The following is a 23,730-nucleotide window of genomic DNA, read 5'->3' on the forward strand; positions in this document are numbered from 1 at the left end:
AAACGTTATCACAACAAGCTTAATTAATTTAACCAAAGGACTACCATCACTTTTAATAAAAGAAAGAAGATCATCTTTATTAGATAAATGATAAGTAAGAAAAATGTGTCGAACCCAACTCCAAATATGTAAAGCATTAGGACATTCAAAAAATAAATGTTGAATAGATTCCTCGTGTTTTTTCACAAAGCGTACATATAAAACATACATGCAAACCTTTATTATAAATATGTTGATATGTAGGAAGCCGCCCATGAAAAACTTTCAATAGTACTAGAGTTTTGGAAGGACCAAATGAATTTACCCAACCACAGGGAACTCCTAGTTCCAAGAAAAAAGTCTTAGCCGATTTAAGAGTGAAATGACCAACTCATCAAGAATCCAATTAGGAATATTCTTTTCCTCCCTAACCATGATATGATTAAAAAAAAGAGTCATCTGCTGTAAAGACAAGGGAATATTCCAATCACAACCACTCCAAAACTGATAGACTGTATCCGAAATGCTAGCACCATCAGATAACCCTGCAATATTTGCTAAAGATGTAGTAGAACACCATTTATCATTCTAGAAATTAATAAAAGTACCTATACCATCAATCCAAGAAGCATAATCAAGTAAAGTAGGATTAAACTGGTTAATTTCAGGCCAAAGAGATGAGGATCTACAAACCATTCTAAACTTGTATTTTTATTTAAGAACCCTGACTTTTAGGAGAAAAGACCAAGGCCTATTGCTATAAGCAAAGTTCCAAGCAAGCTTAAGAAGATACACATTATTTTTATGATGAAGGTTAATAATCTCCAAACCTCCATTCTCAAAAGGAGAACAAATCGTAGCCCAATTAACGGTAGTTATGCCTTTTTTCAAAATATCACCAGTCCAAATAAAATTTTGACAACACTGCTTAACTTGCTTAAGAAATAAAACAGGTCATTTATACGTATTAAAGCTATAAGCAGAATTCCAGTAATCATCGTATTGACCAATTGAATCTGACTCATCATGCTAATAGATTTACCTTTCCAAGATGCTAGCTTCAATTTGACTTTATCAACCAAAGGTTGAAGAAATTGACACTTTGGGGCACCATCAAAGATAGACACTCCTAAATAAGTGAAAAACAAACAACCATGACTACAAAAAAAATACGTTGAATTTTGGAGACAAATTTTGGAGACAAATGTTGTTGAATTATACATGGTAAAAAAACTATTGTTAGAATTATTTACATATTGACCAAAAAAATCACCATATGTTTCAAGAAAAATATTCAAATTTCTAAGAGACTTATTATCCTCCCTACAAAAAAAAGAAAAGAAATATGTCATTAGCATATAAAATATGAGAGGGAGTGAGATAACCTTGCAGACTAGCCATATGTAGAATCTGTTGAACAAGGTGCTTTGATGTCTCCAAATCAAAGAGGAAAGCTTGAAGACCTTGTTGATGGTTGTGTTTGTGTTGTCTAGTAGTCTTTTAAATGTTAATTCACTCCTTAAGATGATGAAATGTTAATTTAATCTTAATCCTTTTGAAAAGATGATTTTTCTAAAAGGGTGTGAAATTTAAACTTGTTGAAATGTCGAATCAACTCGTTGTTTAACATTTAGTGATTTTTAAAAACTGCTTGGAAAAGCTTAGCTTTGTTTTGGCTTTGTTGTTAAATAGATTCAACCGGTTGTTTAAAAAAATTGGTTGTTTTTATGAAAACCTTAACAAAATTTTGTTAAGTTGTTCCAATCTGTTTTAAATAATTCCAACAGCTTTTGGTTTTTGATTTAACTACTTTGACCATTTGGTTGAGGTATAAAAAAAGTTGTTTTACGTTCCTATGCATTAATTAAGAAAGAGAGATTAATCAAAAACAATTTTCAAGATTTCAAAAGCTTTTGGATCATCTCAAGTGTGAAATAGAATTGGGTCTTGTACTTTTGATGTGAATGAAATAACAAGAATACATGATTCTTTGACATTCTTAGGAGCAACTTGAGTTGGTCACGAAAAGGCATTTTACTTAGAATTGGATCAATGTTCTAACTCAAGAACTCACCAAGACTTTGCACCAAAACAAAGCTCATATGGAAGTCCATATATTGTCAAATGGAATCAAACAACAAGGAATGAAGAACAAGAATTGAAAGCTGGACAGAATTGAAATGTACAGCTACTGCACCGAACAGAAAATGAAAACAAAGCTGGAAAACACCATTTAAACGGTGAAAACGATGAAGAACACTAAAACAAACAAAATTACCTATTGAAATTGAAGAACAAGATGAAGGAAGATGACTTATGTGATTGAAGCAAGGATTGGGAATGGAAACGCCACTTGGATGATGAATGTTCCAAGATAAATGCAGATTTGCCGCCACTTGAATGCTCCCAATGCATCACAAGATAAGACAAGGAAAAGGAGAACTAGTCTCACAATCACTCACAAATGGAGCATAGTAACTTTACTCTATTTTTCCAATCTCAATTGTGAAGGACCTAAGCCCTCCTTTTATAGGAGCAAGGGCTGGTCATTTACATAGCTTATTCCCTAAGCTACCCAAAAAACTCCTAAGATCACACCCCCCTTACTAAGCTCACTCCCCAAGCTTCTAGAATTTTCTAAACTAAAGCCTAAAGATGCTTTTATAGAAGAGGTGTCTAATGTTTCCCTCTAAGCACATTTCTAAACACTATTCTATATTATTTATAATTTAAAAGAAACTATAAAGAGAGATATTTAATTGAAGCCCATTCTTGAAAGCTTGTAGACTTCTTTGGCGTTAGGCTTGATCCTCTCTTTATTTTATGTCTTCTTTTAATTTTGAGAAGACTAGAAGGAAGAACTTTAAATGTGAAGGTGAATGACCTCTTCCTTCATTAATAAAAGCCTCCTTTATTTGATTCTCATCAACTTTTGAACATTAAACTTTGATTTACCGAGGTGTATTTTGTTGCTCTTCTTCCTTGAACATTGTATTTTTGTGTGTTCTAGTGTGATGCAGTTTCAAAAGGTGTTTCTGGAAACTGTGTGGTTTGCCAAAAGTGGTGTGTGTTCTTGAGGGGTTCAAGATCATCACTTTTGGTGTGTGTTTTGTAATCTAGGATTGATTACATAGTGAATTATCAGTGGTTAGCTGAGGATTGTATGTAGCTCTTGGTTAAGAGTGAACCAGTATAAACATCTTGTGTAAATTTCTCTTTTCCTATACTCATTAAATTGTTTTAAAATTGTTTTTCAAATATGTTGGTATAAACAACCAGTTGTTTCATGAAAACAAAAAAATTGATTTTTTGGAATCAAACTTAAAACAGTTTTCTATTTGTCGAACCTAATTTTCAATTGATTAAATCTTCATAGTTTTTCACTCTACCTTCAATCTTTGCAAAAATCTTTCAAAAACAATTCATCCCCTCTTGTTTAAGGCCTCTAATTCTAATAGATTTTTCTTATCATTCACAAGCTTAGAGATACCTCTACTAAGAACTTTCTCTGCAAGATAGAAAAGTAAAGGAGACAAAGGATCACCTTGTCTGACACCTCTACTACAAGGAAAAAAATCCACCAAACTGTCATTTATTCTGATAGAAAGCATAGTTGAACAGAGAATTGTACTAATCCAACCGAAAAATGAGGGATGAAAACCAAAGCGTGTCAAAACTAATAATAAAAACTTCCTACTCAGAGTGTTAAAGACTTTATGAATATCAACTTTGTAAGCCACATTACCTCCTCTAACATTTTTAGAAAACATGTTAATAGCTATAGCTTCAGAAGCATACCAATACAATTTTGAATCTGTCTACCCTGCACAAACCCATATTGATTAGGAGAAATGATTCTAGTAGTCATAAGTGAAAACCTATCCGCAAATGATTCTGCCAGTTCTTGGTCATCCTTTTTTCTGTTGCCTTGGAAATTTATAGATAGCCTTATTAGCGTTCTGTAGTAAGTTATCATGTCATGTATATATATTTTATTGTTATTTTATTAAAAATTAGTTTATTTTATGTGTACAATATATAATTATGCAGTTATTTTAGAGATGCCACTTTTTTCAATTTTCCTTTCTTAAAGATGGAGGTCCTATAACATTTTCTTAGAATGTTATATTTTTTTTTCTTCAAATTTGTATGGACAAATTAAGAAACTCAACATATCACAACATAAAATAAAATTAAAACAATCCTAAAAGCAATTGGTGTTGTATTTTATTCACTAAAAATTCACTAATGAACTATTTTTACATGTTTACTATATGCAACTCTTGTTTACTATTATTATATGTGTTTATTATATGCAACCTTGTTTACTATACATAACCTATGTTTATTATATGCAACTTATGTTTACTATAGGTAATCCCTATTTACTCTATGTAACCTTTGTTTACTATATACACCTTATATAATGCAACCCTTGTTTATTATATGCAACTTGTGTTTGTTGTATGCAACCGATATTTACTATATGCAACTCCATTCTTACTATATGCAACTCATGTTTTCTACATGCAATCATTATCGTCATTTGTGCAAGCACTATCTTTGTGTTTAGGTTTGTAAATCAATGATATATAATCAACAACTTTCGATTTATATGTGTATGTTGCATCTACAACACAAACATGTTAATAAGGTAATATGGGATGACAATGAAAGACTCATTCGCCCTATATGACATGCTATTTGGGTTCTCAGACATCACAACAGATGGCCAATGGATGAAAAATTGTATTCATCATGCCAAATTTGGGCATTTATTAAACTTTTACACTTATCGAAATTAACCACTTAGTCACAAGTATAGTGGAAAGGTGAAAAACACAAACTCACGCCTTCTATCTCTCATTAGGAGAGGCAACGATTACACTAGAAGATGTGACAATGCAATTGGTCTTCCATATGATAGAGAAGTTGTCACTAGTGTGAATAGTGGTGACCTAGTATACGAACAACTGTTATGTTCAGTGCCATCCACCACGATGGTAAAGGAAAACTCAATCAAATTGTCTTGGATAAACAAATCTTTTTCAGGAAGTTTAGGATGATGCAAATGATATTGTCATAGCACAACATGCACAAGCACATATATTAACACTAATTGGAAGTTTATTAATGTTTGATACATCAACCAACAAAGTCCATCTGGTGTATCTTTTATTATTTATTGACCTAAAATAACATGTCAAATTATAGTTAATGCTTAGCTATTTTGGCATGTTTGTATCATGCCCTAGACCATGAATATATTTTAATCAAGACAATATCGAAGGTTGCATGTTACTTTTACAATATTGGGCTTGAGATTTCAGTACATGCATTTCTCTAGCTATTGAGCCACTAAATGATGAAGATATTGTTGCAGGCCTTACTTTCTCACTTATGAAAAGGTTCAAGAATATATTTTTTCTCAACTAAGCTAAATGCTTAGATATATAGAATATCACCACAACATATTTTCCCAATTTTTGTACCAACAGGTTCCGTCCACTTACATGCACCACTTTTTCATCCTAACAAAATATGTTTTTAGTCCATCAAACATGTTTGGTACTTCTGTAATGACACCACCATTCACATTTCATCCAATATCATCAATGCATTGTTATCGACTTACAATGGCGTCATACGAGTATGATAATCCATTGACAACAATGAATCAGAAAACAATGATGATAGTCCAGTACCATCACCTCCTAATACCAAAGTGAGCCACAACAACAACATCAAAGACAGAAAAGAAAAGGACTATGTGACATATCATCTCATAGATAGTTTGTTTTCATTCATGTAATAATAACAACAATGTTATGGTACATTTACTTTTTCAATGTAATTGATTTTACTTGATCTATTGGTCTTCTCCTTATTTTACTCTATTTACTTACTGTTTTTGGGAATAAAATAAACCACAATATATATACTCATTAATTAGTTCTACTACAAAGTTTATTAAATAATATTTAACATAATTCATTAAAGTATTATAAAATCAAGTGCTAACTAAATTTTCAATACATCAATTCTTTATTTCATATATTATTACACACAAATTTAAATTAATACTAATTAAAATATTACTTACTTCCACTTATCAAATTATATACAACCATTAAATTAACACAAATGTTTAGATGAATGACAACTGAACTTATATAAAGATGATATGACTTTAGTATTAAATCCTAATTACATTTTAATTAAAGTCGTGCATACCATTTACAACTTTAATTACACAACTTTTTGACAAAATCCGTTTCACCATGAGACAACTTTGTTGTGTAACCTAAAAATGTCTTGAAGCAGTTTCAAATGAATTGGTGCCAACAAAACATAATTTACCCAAAGTCATAAAATAAATAATTATGTCCATTCTGGTAATAAACTAACAAAATTGCACTATTTTGTTGAAAAATCCAAAAATATTATAGTTTAAATTGTAGACTTCGTGCTATATTCTTTTGCATATTCAATCGGTTATCCATTTACAACTTTAAATAGTTTTTTATTATTAATGTGGGGGTATTATGTTGTCATGCACACTATTCTTTATTAAAGATTTAACATATCCTTTAAATGAAAATTATTATGTTAATTCTACACTTACATATAGATATACGCAATATATAAAATTTAAATATAATAAATACTCGAAGTTTTACTTAAAAATGACAGGAAAGTTTCATGAGAACGAGTTTGATTTTACTTATTCATGAAGTAAAAAATTATTTATATTTATATTTATATTTGATGAGTATAAAATTTGCATCTCGTGTCCATCAAATAAATAGTATACTTGTATCATGCATGTATTCACTAATATACTTATCAAATAATTTTCTTAAAAATAAAAATCAAAACAATTAAAGCATAATATTATAAAAAATTAATATAGAAAAATTTCTTCAATGTCAAATAAAAATAAACACGTATAATATAAATTTAAAAATAGATCACTATATAACTAAGAATATCTTAATATTTTAAAATAAAAATAGGCATGAAAACGAGAAAGAGACAAATATGTACCTACATTCGATCAATTCATTCAAATATTCTGTGTCAACATCAAAATAAGTTCAAATAACACCCGAAAAGAATACGATTTTATTTATCATCCATAATATTACTTGCTATTTTGATCAAGAAAGAACCGACAAATAAAATAATTTATATTGCGAAAGACTTTGTTATTTCCTTTGATCTTCATGCTCTTCCCATTCCCATCTCCACTTTCTATGAAGAAAGCAAGGCACGTTTGAAATATGAGATTAATGGTTCTTCCCAATCTGTGTAATTGATGTTGGTTTCGTCCTGAGTGTGTGAAAAATATTTAACAGTTACCAATGTTAAAGTCAATCCTCTTAAACAAGTATTGTAGATGAAAATATATATTTGAGGAAAAATGTTTCATTGAAGGTAATAAACTAGATTCTTCATACAAAAGATTAATAATTTCCGAAACCAGTTAATACTTATAAGATATAAAAGAAATTCAAACTATTCATACCCATCGAGCTAATTAAAACTATAAAGATTTGGCATTCATGCATTATTGCACTGGTTTTAGTGTTTTAGATTGTTTGATTAGTTAAAAGAGGGAGCAACCTATTGATTAAAAATTACAGTTTGATAAGCATCAACCCATTATCAGACCAAGAAAAATGCAATATATCAGTAATAATTTGTGTTTGTGCTTTATAAGTTTATCTTGTTGTGGTGTAAAATCATAGAAGATGAAAAATACAAAAGAAATTAGGTGATTTCACCGTCATTTTATTTTGGTTTATAGCTGGAATATGTTAAGGACTATTGTCTTTAACAAGAATTAACTTTGAACTCAAATTTTAATTAAAAATGGGTTCTTAACACTTTATTTATATATTTTATATTTAGAGTTAAATAGATTCCCTTTAAATCATTTAATTATTCATAATATAGAAATTATTTGATTGAATTCTTTTAAATGTGAAATGATTATTAGGTTTTTAAAAAAAATTGTTAATTTTTTTTCTAAAATTCATTGTTATTTTGATAGTGGTTGATGTCTAATATAATTACTTTCAATAGATTGATGAAGTAAAATCTCAAATTAAATCAATTTCAGATACAAAATGATTTATTTTAATTATTTCTATACTATGATTTCTATCTAAAGTTTGGACTAGAAACGAAAATTAATTCTATCTTATAATTTAACCCATATATTAATTTGGAATCTCCAAAATAATGTCAAAATTACTAAAACTAATTAGTATAACTAAAATTCAATTCAAATTCTTTAAATAAATTTTGAATTCAGTAAAAAAAAATGGAATGGAAGATTTCATCTAAGATAGTTCCTTATCACATATTAATTACCCAACAAAATCAAGAGACCTCATGGACTATAACAAGGTAGTAATCGAAAGAATAATCGGTGGATGTTAGTAGCTTATACAGATATATTATATTTGTATATTCATTTTTTTTCTTTGACTTTCATCCTTATTTTTTTTCATTACATCATTTATCACACCACTTTATTTTTCTCTCATTTATTTTATTTTTTATTCTTCTCCCTTCTATTTTATTATTTATTTTTCCAACGAATATAGGAGCAATAGTGTCCCCATAATAAAGGGCACTCCCGAGGAGAAAAATGGAAAACACCATCCTTACTAACAGCAAAGGTATCTAAAAGTTGTTTTTCTATTGTTTGTGTTTTTTCCTATTAACATTAATTTCTTCTCTCCTCTTTCCATGTTTGGTTTTCAGTTAGAGTTTCAACTGTTACTTTAACTTCCTAAACACCCTCTGTCCCACCTCAAGAATCTACGGTATGTATGTCTTCTCTTTTTCTCCATTCTTCACTCTAACTTTCGGTTACGAATCCCTCTACCAAACCTTTTCTCAACCTCTCACCAAACATTGTCATTAAAAATATCACTTGCATTAGAAAAATTGCAAATTAGGATTAAATTTAGGGTAGGGGAATCTCACAGATTAAACCGGTTAAATTTGATAATTTCAGGATTAGACTTAATGTTTTTTATATTCATAACTAATTATATGTTCATATATTATGAGAATGTATTTAAAAAAATATACCTTTTAATGTTTAATAATGCACTATCAACATAGTACTATTCTATCACCAATAATATATCAACTATTCATAAACTTTGAGTCTAAACAATTAATAGAGTTCTTTTTATAGAAAAAAAAAACACTGAACAGTATAAAATCAGTGCATATAGTTATTTTTTTTATCATTTTAATTAAAGTGAAAATTTGAAACAGGATAATAATTAAAAGATAAAAAGAATTAAAAAAAATATGAAAGGGAGTATTATATATTATTGTTATTATACTCAGAATCGTTCTTATTATAAATTTTAGATTATTATTATTGTTATTATTGTGGTGCTCTATATAGTATATATGGTGTTGTTGTTAGAGTTTGACTAATGGATCATTCTATGAATTGTTCATCAAGAGGCATAGTGGCTGGCAGCAAAAAACCAATTGGTTCTGATGGAGAAAGTGGTTGGACGTCTTACTTTGAAGATTTCTCAAAAGGCATAGAACCCAGTTATTGTTCCAGTTTGGATGGCTCCTCTTTGCTCTCAGATGCTGCTTCTTCTGCTGCATGGAAATTTTCTCACCACAATCATCATCTTCTCTCTTCCCCCTCTTTTAAGGGTAGTAATACCACTGCCCCAAATCTACCCAAAAAATTGACCTTCAAGAAAGCAAGAGCCAAACAGATATCAGAAGATGACCCTTTGGAAGACACTGCTAGCTCTCCAGTCAATAGCCCCAAGGTATACTTAAAAACACCATCTTTTTATGATCTGGTTTTTATTTTTCTTTCCCTTTTTCACCAATCATAGCTAAGTCTTTTTCTTTTCTGTTTACTTTGATTAATTACTATCTGTAGGTGAGAGACTTGAATCCAGCTGAAATCAGTTCTAGGAAGGATGATGATCAACTAGAAGGTTCTATGGTAAACCTGGATTAATATATATATATTGCTTTTCATGATCATCTGAAGAGAAGAAATAAATTTGGTCATCGATTTTTGCTGACAGATTGTATGTATGGTTTCATGATCATGATTGCGTAGGGTAAGGAGTTCACATCATCAGAGCATTATTCAGATTTGAAGACAGAAGATAACAAGCATGAACTAAAATTTAATGGAAAGAATGTTGATTGCTCAGACTTGAAGAAAAGGGGGCTATGCTTGGTTCCTTTGTCTTTGCTGGTTAATTATTTGGGGTGACTGATACTTTTGTCTATATACCTTCTCTCTCTATATATCTGTCCCTCCTTGTCTCCTTTTCTTTGTGTTCTTCTATGTGGCTCAGTTGTTGAATTGTATATTAAAGAGCATGATCAGTGACTGTGATTTATAATCTGTATGTCACCATGTGTATATTAATTAATCCTATTGATAGCAGTTTGATAAACTTGTGTTTGTTCATTTGTTCTTGAAGGGAAACTTAATTAACTGCAGTGTTTCAGTTTTCTGATACTTCATGATGATTGATTAATAACTATGTTTGACATAATTAAGATGATGTTCCACAACCATGTGGACGACATTACAATGAAACTTGAATTAACAAAGCAATGGGGATTTTGATAAATTAATAAGATAGGGAGAGAAAAACATGCTGGTTATTGTAATGATTAGAGGTGGAAAAAAAAAACAAAGAATGGGTATATAATTAACAGTTGAATGAATCAGGTGGGTCATATAAGGTGTAAGTTGGTCAATACTTAACTTCAAATTATATGAAGTGTAATAATTACCAAAAATAGTAAGACGGCACTTACAGTGAAATTTGATACTGGCAGTTATAACGTGAGATTTTGATTATTTTCTAATATAATTTTTAGTGGTGTTTTAGATTTAACTTATATAAAATTGACTTATAAAGTAAAAAAGAAACTTATTTATATAATCTTTTCAGTCTAATTGATAAGAGCCTTTTGAATTTTTGTCCTACAAACTACTATTATTATGGATGTTGAGTTAAAACACTAGACAAAATAAGTTGTTTTTCATTTATGTTAAAAATATTTTGCTCAATGATATCAAATTTTTTAAATATTCTTTATAATACTATTGTTACGAAAAAAAATTGCTTAGACTGAATTTGTGTTAATTATCGTTCAAATGAAACTTTGTATGCCGTGACTTATGCACAAACCATGATGTGTGGTTTCAAGAATCAATTGAACTACATTTAGTTTGTAATTATTAGGAAAAAAAATATTCGACTAGAAATATTATGTAGCTTTTGTTTTACTTTTATGGATGATGAATAATTTAATGCTTTTATATATTATCAAATAACTAATTTTTTATATTGTTTTACATGTCACATGCAATTCGACTTTGTAAAGTTATGTTAAGGTTGTGTTAAGTTTAATATTCATTTAATATTATGGTATTACAGTTATTTAAAATTTATATAGTTAAAATTTATTAGATTTATCATATTAGGTTTCACCCATAAATATACATAAATACTGTAGAGGATCTCGATATAAAGGAAGTTTATAGAAAATTTCATATCAACTAAGTCTATTTCTTAATATATATATATATATATATATATATATACTTTAATAGATATAAAAAATTCAGATTTTTTTTAGAAGTTGTTACCCTCTTATCACTTGCATGAAAGATTCGAAGGGCATTCACAATAAATTTTTATGGGAGCAAGAAAGGAAAAAGTTAAAGAGGATGAGACAAATATTTTAATAGGCAAAAGAAAAAGAACGTGCAAGTCGTTGGATTCCTGTTGCGTGTCATACCGTACTCAATATAAAGAATAATTTTTATTTTTGGGTGAAACTTTTGCTTATGTCATGGTATATATCATTGCATTTATGTACCAAAGTATATACAATTACATGTTAAGAATAAAATACTTAGCTTATATGTTATTATTAACTTTTGTGTGTGTGTGTGATGCATTATTATCTAAAAGGAAGAGAAACTAACAAAAGTAATCACAAATATTGAGAAGGTACGTTATACTGATATCATCAAAATAAAAGGAGGATATAAATTTGCGTGAGTGTAAGTATGTGTTTATAATGATTACAGTTTTTAAATTTTTTTTAATTTAGAAACAATTTTTTACGTACTTGTTTTGTTGCACTATTTAATATTTTTTTACGACATGAATTTTATCAATTTAATTATTTTTCAAAAAAAAAAATCCGTAATTGGATTATATTTATAAATTAAAAACATATATTTATTGGATTTGAGTCCACCTTCACCCAAAACAAAAACTTATTGTTTTTTTATTTTGTTCAAGATGATATTATGGTATTTTTTTAAAAAGGATTCTAATAATGATATTACAGTCAATAATTCATAAATGGTTCCTCTTCATGTCTATACACATCTTTGGAGGGTAGAGTTCAAGGGAATTTTTTTGACGACTCACATTATTATGTAAATTTCATTTATGACTCTACAAGAAGATAGATGGAGTATTTTTTTATAAACTTTATATAATTTGTTTTCTGTGTTTAAAAAGTGGAAAATAGATGTTGAAACTAGGTGTGTTAAAGTCTAGTTGGGTTGAAAAAAAAATATCGTTTTTTAAAAATGGACAAATTTAACTCAATTTACTTAGGGGTTAAACAAGTTTGAGTGGAGTTGAAGGTAGGTAGATTATAATCCATCAACAATAATTTTTTTATATTTTTTCATTATGTTTTTATTATAACTATTTATTACTTTTAATTATTTAATTATGTAGGTTGCTATTTTTGCTTTTTTAAGATTAGTATGTTGGTTAATAATATTTGAATAGGTTTGTTTATTAAATTATATATGTTAACACTTTGACTTTTATTTATCATTTTTTTGAGATTAATGTTACGAAAGTGGACTTTAAGCCTAACTCAACCCCATAAAACCGGTTCAATGGGGTGAGATTTGCACCCACTTATATACAATGAAAAGGCTCTAATCTCTAGTCGATGTGGGATCTCCAACACACCCCCCTCACGCCGAGACTGCCAACTCGTGCGTGGGACTATATATTATGGGTGGTCCGATAGCGGCTCGATAGCGGGTGGCACGATAGGCCCAACAAATACTCGCTAGGATAGGCTCGAAAACATGCTCTGATACCATGTTACGAAAGTGGACTTTAAGCCTAACTCAACCCCATAAAACCAGCTCAATGGGGTGAGGTTTGCACCCACTTATATACAATGAAAAGGCTATAATCTCTAGTCGATGTGAGATCTCCAACAATTAATATTGAGTGAAATAGTTGAACACGTGAGTTAACCATTTTTTTTATCGTACTATATTAAATATACAAAACAAGTTGAAAAGCAAAATGTGCTTCAATGAGCCAACTCATTTAACTCGCCAATCCAATGGTGACTTTTTTCTAGGCATGATAAAGCGGGTCGACCCGCTTCACATAGACCTGTCTCGCGTAATGAACGTGAAGTGGATTCTCTGTCCCACTTCGCATAAGAGTCAACTCGTCTGCGGGTTTGTGGGCCAGCCTGTATTCTGTTTTTTTTAAAGAAATTCAATGAAAATGTTTTTTACTTTTTCTCTTGAAAAATTGTCAAATTAAACCTATATTTGCTACTATCAAACATCAATATTTTTTTCTTCCATTTCAAAGAAAGTCAAACATCAATAATTCAATTAAGATAAAAAAAAAATCAAATATCAATATTCGTCCATTTCAAAAACATTAAACATAAGCATCACTACAATAAACATAGTTAATTCAAAAACATTAATATTCTTCCATTTCAATAACATTTGATGCAGCCTTAGAAAAACTTTCATCCAATTTTTCATAATTATAATCTTTCCCGTCATCTGCATACATTAAAACAATGACAATGAATTAATTAATTTTTCATAAAAATAATACAATAAAAATAAGATCAATTAAAAGAAAACCTAAAGTGTGCAACGTTGGAATGAATGAATATGAATGGAAAAGGAAAGCCTATTTTTTTTTTCAGTCCAACTTGCCACTGCCAAGTCAACACAAAAACTTTTTTTCTTTTTTATGGGTCAGTGGGCCATCCTGCCCTACCCCGTTGTTGGCCCGTGCAAGTTGCGAGTTATGTGGAACGGGTTAAAGCGGGTTGAAAAATGAACTCACCTTACGTTTTTCACCTTACATTTTTTACTAGTGGACCATGGACGGATACTGCTGGTCCGTCCTATTTTATCATTCCTACTTTTTTTTTCTTAAATAGCACGCTTTTGGAATTAGTTCCCACCATTTGATATTTAATTCTTTGGATAACATTGTTTGATATTTAATTCCTTTACTAACACAATTTTTTTTTCACGGTGATAATTCACTTCCCATGAAATCGAATTCTCACCTTTGTTTTTTATTTCTGAAAAAAAAAATGTTCATAGAATTTGGTTTTTTGAGAGTCAAAATTGAGGGAAAATTTTCGATAATGAACAAAAGCGGAAAAATATCGTTTGGTGGGTCATTGAAATCTAGTTTCAAAAATATATATCTTCGACTTCTAGTTTTCTATAATTGCTTATTACTTATTTAATTTTTGCTATTATTTATTTTTATATATATATTTTTTAAAAATACCAACATTTAATTTCGATACCAATATTATAATTTATTACAATTTTTTCCAACCAATTTGAATTTTATCATAAAACTATATTGACAAATTTATTAGAATCTATTCTTCACAATTCAAATTTTTTATAAAAATGCAAAAATAAAATAATTTTTCATTTTTTTTCCCATAAAACCTATAAAATATTTTATTTCAATTTCTTTGTATTAATATTATCCTTTATAAATTTTAATATTTTTACTTTTTTATTTCAAATTTTATATTTCCTTCTATTATAATTTTATAAATATTTAAATTCAATACAAAATAAAATTTAATAATTTATCCTTACATAATTTAATAATTTTATCTTCTCATTTAAAATTTATTCTCCCCATTTTAATTAAAATTTTCAAAACATTTCTTACTTACAAAAAAATTTTAAAAAAGATTTTATTTTATATTTCATTTCTTCTTTCCTATTAACTCCCGACAAAAAAAAAATACACTAAAGTCGAAAACTAGAAGTCGAAATTTTATATTTTTTATGACTCATTGAACGAACTTTCTCTGCTCATTTTCATTATCGAAAAAATATACCCCAAAATTCGGCTCCCAGGAACCAAATTTTGGGAACCTTTTTTGGTGGAAATAAGAAACAATGTGAGAATTCGATTTCCCGATAAATGAATTCTTACCAGGAATAAAAATGATGTTATCTAAGGAATTAAATATCAAATAGTGTTATTCAAGGAATTAATTCCCAGAAACATGTCATTTGGGGAAAAAGTCACCCATGGTGGGTTGAGCTAGGTTACAAAATTTTTGGCTTACCAAAAAGTGAGTCGGGTTGAGTTGCCTAGTTTTTAGCTCAACCCATGTAATCCAGGTTGTCTCACTTTAATATTTCTAATTGAAACTTGGACATGTTTAATGGTTCAAAGTCTAAAATCTAATAATGGTGAAAAGTATAACAACAAAGAATTCAAGAAATGTTGTTTAGAAAATGGGATCATAACGATTAAGATAGTACCAAGAACACCATAACATAACAATGTGTAGAAATAATGAACATGATATTCAACAAGAGAGTTATGTCTACGAGAATATTATCAGACCTACCTAAGGTGTTTTGAGCATGCGCAATATATATAATAACTTATCTCATAAATAGAGGACCATCAATTCCTTTGGATTATTAGTTATCTGAAGAAGTATTGTCAAGAAAGGAGGTAAATCTTTCACATCTGATAGTTTTTTGTTGCCTCATATATTCTGATAGACTCTAATAATAGAGATAAACTATACCTAAAGGAAAAACAATGTTATTTCATTAATTATGGATTTGACATGTATGGCTACATGTTTTGGGATGATCAAAACAAGAAAATCATCAATTTTTTTCTTTAAAGGTAGGTCTACAAAATCCATTAATGCAAGTAAACAATCAAAGCGTTTTAAGAAAGTAACATTACAAGAAATTTTAAGAAGTGGTGTAATCAATAGAAGGTAGAATAAAAAGGTAAAGCCTAAGTCAGAACCAGAACCAACATCAAGGAGATTCTATCAATAAGTCATGAGACAATCCATCATTAGTGCAAAGTTTGCATGTCATATTACCAAATTTACATTTGATTAGAATAAGTGGAACTTTTTTATGTTGGACCTTATGGGATTCGATGTAAACTACATAAATTAGGACACAACGCTTCTTCTTCCTTGCATTTTCATCGCGATTTTCTCTTCCCACTTGCAATTTCTTCTTTGACAATAATTTTACTACATCGTTGTAGAGTTTGTATAAGTCATCTTCATGGCCTGAATTGGTAGTTTGTGGTTTGTGGTAATGGACGCTTCTCTTTGATTGCATTGGAGTATTTATGAGTCAAAGTGGGTAATTGAGGTAGTTTGTTCTACACCTCCACTGTATTATTGAAATTGAAATTGTGATTGTTTTGAGGATCTCAATCTCGACAATGCATGAATGTCTCGGTTGAATTTGCGTGTTAGTGTAAATTTTGTTTAGTTTTAAAATGTGTTATTTAGTTCCTTAAATTTGAAATTTGAAATTTGAATATTGAAATTAGATTTTTTGTAGGAATGATAGTGATATACTTTATTTTTGCTATTGTAATTTTATTTAAGTTAAGTATTGTATTCATGAATACAATGAGGGAAGATTAGTTCCTGTTTGAGATTTAGTACAAATGGTTACTTGAATTATTTGATTGGACAATTTTCAAATTTTATTTTTAATAATTTGTTAATACGTACACATTACAAGTTTGACTTTAAATTTGGTGAAATTATTTTGTGTTGTTCTTTAGGTGCATACTTGACAATGAACTTTGTTACCACTTTCATTTTGTGTACTTCAGATATCAATACAAAATTTTATCAAATTTAAGATAATAGATTTTGATTGTACGTGTTAGAAAATTATGAAAAATGTTTTCCCAGATGCATAAGGTCTCACCTTCAATTATACAAGTGACAAATATTTTATGTCACCGATCCATGTAATGAGAAATGGTCAATTGTCCTAGAAGGAAGACATGTAAGGAACTCACGATGACGACTCTCTCGATATGCATGATACATCTTTCTCATAAAAAACACTTCCTGTCGTTATGGACAATGAAGTGGATGTCATGCATGCTATTCGAAGTGATCATGATGAACATATTCCAGAAAACATAGCTTCTTAATAGACATTTATCTATTACTTTTTTTTGCACTTTTATTATTATAATGTTTTTATTTATTTTGTTAAATGAATTATTGATATGTTTTTTTTTACAACTTTTAGTAAATACAATAATTATTAATTTAAAAGTTGATGGAAATATTTTATGTCACTAGTTTCTCATTTTAATATAATGTAGGCAAGTTGATTCGTTCAATTGTGGCAATGTATTGAAAGAAAATTATCATTTGATGAGTGTTGTTGACTGTTGGACAAAGGTAACACATTTATTTATTTTTTCTTATTGATAAAAAAAAATAACACATTTCAACATTTGTTAAAATATATTTTACTTTTATGACTATTATATAATAACATGATTCAAATGTTTCATAATAATATCCAACAAATAAGAGAATAATTTATAACCTTCATTCTCCGACACAGATAAAGTAGTTAACTTTATTTTTCTTTTTAACTAATTTTTATGTTAGATTTTATATCTTTTATTGAACTTTTTATCGAAATATTTAACTTATATTATATGTATATGTCGACCAATGGATTTAGTGACGTAAATTTTAATCGTTTTTTCTACTTATCTTATATTCATTCATGTTGATTAGTGTAACGCAAATATGCACTTTTTAACGAAAGATGTAATCTCCGTTGTAAATTTACGTCCCACATTCACGTATTTAGTTTTAAATATATAACATAAAAGACGTATATTTATAGTATTACATATAAAAGAACATAACACTTCCTCTAATAAAAAAAAACTTTAGAATAATTAATCTATAAATATTACTTTTTACATACAACTCATCTTACTCTTTACTACAATATATATGAGACTTAAACTTAGATTTCAAATCTAACCCATTTATGATTAAAATTTTATTTTAGAATATTAAGTATTATATGTACTATAATTAAGCACACGTGATAATATCGTAAGAGTTAATTAAATTTTGTGTAACTTGGTGTGTAAAATTGTTAAGATAATATTATATAAATTCAATAATTAAATTTATGAAATTATATTATTAGAAAAATCTACTAAATAACGTATAACGTTAGTATCACACTTGTCTGAAAATTAATTAACTTGATTCGTTTTCGCTTTATGATATAATAATCATGTAACTTAACATTTCAATAATTTGTTAATGAATATCGTGGTTAGAATCCACTGACAAATCTTTTAATATACTCCTATCAATTTAATTGATGTCTCATTTCATTGAACATTGGTTTAATTATGCTATAAAATATCTTCAGCCACTCACAGATAATAAACAATATACAATGTTCTCCAATTATGCTAAAATTGTTTAATAAAATGTTGATTCCTTATCCAGTTTATTACCGATAGTTTATTTAAGGAGGAAAAGTCTACAAGTTTCTTTTATATTAAATCTTTGGAATGATAATATATTTTTATTAAAAGGGTTCATATCTGCAAAGCAAATAAAAAAAATTATCAGCAAACAGGAAAACCCCTTCACCTTGCTTTTAACCTTTCCTCAATCAGATCTTCCTTCATTTAAAAAATGATTTTTACCATTCAAATAGATTTCTTCTCCATCTAAATGTCTAATCCAGTCATTCCAACAAACATACCATATTACACACCTCCATTTTTCTCTTTTGCAATGGAATATAACCAACCCCTCATACTTTTTGTTAGAATTTATTCTGGTTGTCCATGTCACACATTAACCCATATTTTGCCTCAAGAAGCAAATAGCAGAACGACTTTTTCAGAAAGTTCAAGGTGTGAATTTCGACTTGGATAAGGAGGATAGGTGGATCTGAAAGGAAGGAGAGGAGCTTCGGTACACGGTTAAATCGACATATTTCCGTCTAAGGGAGGTTAGAGTAGGGGAGAATGGGATGGTGTTTAAAAAGTTTTGGAAGAGTAAATTTGTACCTACTGATTTGGTTACAGCTTGGAGGGTGTTGGAAAACAAGTTAGCCACTAAGGCTAACCTGGAAAGGCGCGAGATTATTGCTGCAAACTCCATGTGCAGTCTTTATGGGGTCGAGGACACTAGTGCAAAAAGAAGAAAAGGATACACTTTATTTAGTGCGGCTTTTGCGCTACCCGCTTTCGTAAAAAACGCGGTGGCATTTTTGAAATTATTTTGATTTACGAATGCGGTTACGAATGCGGTTATTTGAATAACCGCATTCGTAAATCAAAATTCTTTGATTTACGAATGCGGTTTTACCTTTAACCGCATTCGTAAATCATTTTTTACCTTAAATTTTGAAGCGCGCCACACACAATTTCAAACTTTATTTCTCGTCTTTGCCTTCGTTTCGCGTTCACACTCTGAGTTATTCTGCTGTATCTGCATTCCATTTGTGCAATGTAAGTTTTTGAACTCTCTTTCTTCCTCTTCATCTTCACAAATATATGCATAAATGTTTTTCGTTTTTCTTATATATGTTTTTTTCCTTGCATTGGTGGTCTCGGAGCACTCTTTCATTGTATTCGTGGTTTCTTGTGGATTTTTTGGTTTGCTCCGTTGCTGCTTCCCTGTCCGCCGTCGCTTCTGCTGCCGCCACCGTTGTTCGCTCCCGTGACTCTTCATCAACGTTGGCTTCACACAAGATTAACGATGTTTTAAAATTTTTAATTTTTTTTTAATGATTTGGCATATACAAGTGCGGTTAAAGCAAATAACCGCACTTGTAAATGGTATTTATAAATGCGGCTATATAGCCGCATTTATATTTCTTGATTTACAATTGCGTGTTGATCAAATGCGGTTGTAAAACCGCATTTATAAATTCGAAATAGCCGCATTTGTTTTATGTTTCTGCACTAGTGGGAGGAGACTTGCACCCATTTGTTCTTTGAGTGCAGATTTGCTTGGTTATTGTGGAACCATTGTAGTGCATGGTTGGGCGTGCTGAGCGTGTTTCACAACGTTCCATTGTTGAGTTTTTCCTAGTTTAGGATGAGCAATGCGCCTGCTTCGATGAATGAAGTTTGGGGAGTTGTTTGGATCGCAGTAGTCAATGAGGTTTGGAAGCATAGAAACAAGGTTATTTTTAACGGGGGAGTAGTGGATGTTCTGGAAGCTTTTGATTTGGCTCAATTAAAGGTTTGGTCATGGGTTACATCCAAGTCACAATTTGCGAATTTTTCCTTTTCTAATTGGTGCATTGATCTGTTGGTTTGTATGAAGATGATCTCATGACGTATTCATTTAAGTTGTTTGACTGTTTTCCCTAGATGTCTTCCTCTGGGTTAGATAGGAGAGTTCTGTTTAGACAGACTTTGGAGTAAGTCTTGTGATGAAGATTATGGGTGAGTTCTTGTATAAGGGTTGAATCACCCTAAAGTGATTCATATTTATTTATTGTTTATTGTTGATAAAAAAAACTATCCTTCTAATAATTTCTTTTTTAAATTATCTTAAATGATTGTTTTTTCATACATATTTCTCAAGTTTTTTCACAAAATATAGTTGTTTTTAATCATTACAAGAAAATTTGAAAATCATGTCAACCAAAAAATGATAAAAAAAAGATAAATAGTTTTGCTAGCTCATGATTAGTCTTAGTGAAAAATAAAAAATCAACTCTCTATAATAATAGAATAAGGTATGACCTTTGTGTTGACTCTTAATAGTAAACCTTACTAATGTTAGGTAAATTGAGGTTAAAATGGATGTTATATATTAAACACTAATTATGAAAATATAGTTTCGGTTTAACAGATTAAAAATTATAAAATATAATTATTTATTAATAGATAATATTGATTAATTCAATGATAAATAACATATTTTTAATATTAATTTATTTTGTGTCGGTTTGGTCGACACTAATTATAGTAATTAAAAAATTGTGTAAAATTTCTCCATTTTTAATAAAATAAAATACAAAAAATAGAAAGAAAAAGAGTAGATGATAAAGATGAATGTGGATGAAGGATATGGAGAGATGAGCGTGCATGAAAGATATGAGTGTGGATTAAAGAGATGAATGTGGACAAAGGAGATTTTTTTTTTCGGCAAAAAATTAAAGAAATTAAAATTAAAGGGGACACTTTAGGGGTGTCACAACCCTTATACAAACCCACCAAAAAACTGGGTTAAGAAACATGTAAGAAACCAAACCTATTACAACATCAAGCAAAGTCCCTGTTTAAAACATCTTACAAAGCCTATGCTTCTAAACAAAGCATAAGCATGACAACAACATAACAAGGCACTAAAGCAAGACCCCACATAGACTTTCTCAACCCAGCAGCTTAAAACCCACTCCCACTTGCTAAAAATATGATATCTAATTTGTTATGTGCACGAGCTCTTGCTTGATCCAACAAAACGTGCTCGCTAAAACAGAAGCCTCTCATCAAAGATCTCCTTATATAACCAAAGATCTTATCGTAACACCAACTTCAACAAAATCTTCAATGACATCAATTGGACCAGGCATAAAACAACAACAAAAAATTACCTTGGTTTTTCCTAACTCCAGAAGGACTTCAATATCCTCCTTCCAGCTCTCCAAACCCAAAGTGATTTTGCACGTTTAATTCTTCAAACTCCTTAAATGATAACACCTTTGGACCACCACGTACTCTATAGTGGTTCGAAAGTTCCTGTGCTGATAAGAGCTCAAACCTTTGAAATTGCTTTAAAACATTCTCCCTATGCCATAACCTTCCATCATCCTTCTGAGATCTTTTCTCTCTTCATACTCCTTTAACATAAGTAATTCACCAGCTTTACCTGCATCAAGAAAACAACCTTCCTCACCTCTCAACTAATTCAAAGAGACAATACAAACCCATAACCTTGACCAAGAGTAAATTATGCTATATTTTTTTACAACACCCAACCATACATGCAGTATATTTTGAAGGTTGTAATGACTCTTGTGATATACATACAGTAAAATATGGAAAAATTTGATTACACATTTATGCACTTATCTTGTTACCATGTTAACACAGGTTAAAGGTGATAAAATCCAATTAGAAAAAGAGAATTTAACTTTCCTTTCTTTATGTTTCAACCATACCCATGATTGTACTTGTGTCATACTAAAAATTTCCTTTGCTTGGTTAAAGATAACCCTGTTTCTATGCTTCCATATACTCCATAGTACTGAGACCCAAAGGCTTTTCCATAACTCATTGCCTTATTGATTAAAGCCTATGCAAGAGAATTGTTCAAAATGATAAATCAACTCATTGTGGTTCACCGAACTAATTCCCATCCAACTAAAGCACATATTCCATACCTTAATTGATTCTCTACATGAAAGGAGGATGTGTACAACTGTCTCCTCTTCCCTTCCACATAAAACACATAAAGTATCCCCTAATGACACTCCCCTTTTGTGTAGATTCTGTTTTGTCGCTAATCTATTCGAGAAAGCCCTCCACACATAAAACAGAGCTGAGGGCATAACCTTTAGATTCCAAAGGGAGCCGAACATTGATACCCCCCCCCCCCCCGATCTGTGGTTTACTAACTTATTAAGAAAATTTTACCGAGAATGTGTATGATGGAGAGTCATTCCATGTCCTTGAATCCTCTTTATCAGGTTGTAGTGACACCTATGATATTATTGACATAAAATCCTCTACCGTAGTTTTTTCCCACTCAAACCATTCTCTTCTCCAACTGAATTTCCACTCTCACCCATCTGCACTCCAACTTCCAAAACTACCGATAGACTTGTCTTTAAGCTCAGAGTTATTGTATATTCTTTCATATCTTACTTTAAGTTGACCATTGGCTAGCCATTCATCTTCCCAAAATTTGACCTTCTCCCCTGATCCTACTTTCCAAACCATATTTAGATTGAACCAATTGTCACCTTGGTCTGAAAGACTAACTTTGAATAAATCATTCCACCATCTAGATGTATACTTGTTTTGTTTTGGTGTATATGAGTTCGACAACCACCTCGAGCCATACTTAGATTCTAAGACCTCCTTCCAAAGTCCGTACTCTGTGGAACCCATTCTCCATAACCATTTTTCCAGAGTGCCTTATTGAACTAATCAATGCGCCTAATACCTAAACCTCCCTCCTATTTCGCTTTACAAATATTCTCCCAGCTAGTCTAAGCGATTTTCCTCCCTTCCGTTCCTCACCCCCACAAAAACTTTCTCTATAACTTTGTAATCTCCTTGCACACTCCAATTGGTGCTTTAAAAAAGGATAGAAAGAATAGTGGTATGACATTGATAACAAATTTTATAAGGCAAACTCTTTCCGCGAATGACAGGTTCCTCCCCTTCCACCGAAAGTTTCTTTCTTATCTTTGATAACACAGGCTCCCAAAAAGAACACCTAGATGGGTTACCACCTATAGGTAAGCCCAAGTATGTGAAGGGTATATCCATTAGGTTGCAATGGAGTATTTCCGAATACATTTTCACCTCATACCTATCTACTCCAATTGCGCCTATC

At 30.1% G+C, this 23,730-nt stretch overlaps 1 protein-coding gene across 1 annotated transcript; it reads left to right on the forward strand.

Annotated features, from left to right (window-relative positions):
• Positions 1–9,396: 9,396 nt before the first annotated feature.
• LOC137832733 (vascular-related unknown protein 1-like) lies at positions 9,397–10,451 on the forward strand. The gene is made up of 3 exons (XM_068641052.1): positions 9,397–9,803; positions 9,920–9,985; positions 10,106–10,451. The coding sequence occupies exons 1-3, from the start codon at positions 9,447–9,449 to the stop codon at positions 10,262–10,264; spliced, it is 582 nt and encodes a 193-aa protein (XP_068497153.1). The 5' UTR covers positions 9,397–9,446; the 3' UTR covers positions 10,265–10,451.
• Positions 10,452–23,730: the final 13,279 nt, after the last annotated feature.

This window comes from Phaseolus vulgaris, chromosome 11 (assembly GCF_000499845.2).
Source record: "Phaseolus vulgaris cultivar G19833 chromosome 11, P. vulgaris v2.0, whole genome shotgun sequence".
NCBI classification, from domain to species: domain Eukaryota; kingdom Viridiplantae; phylum Streptophyta; class Magnoliopsida; order Fabales; family Fabaceae; genus Phaseolus; species Phaseolus vulgaris.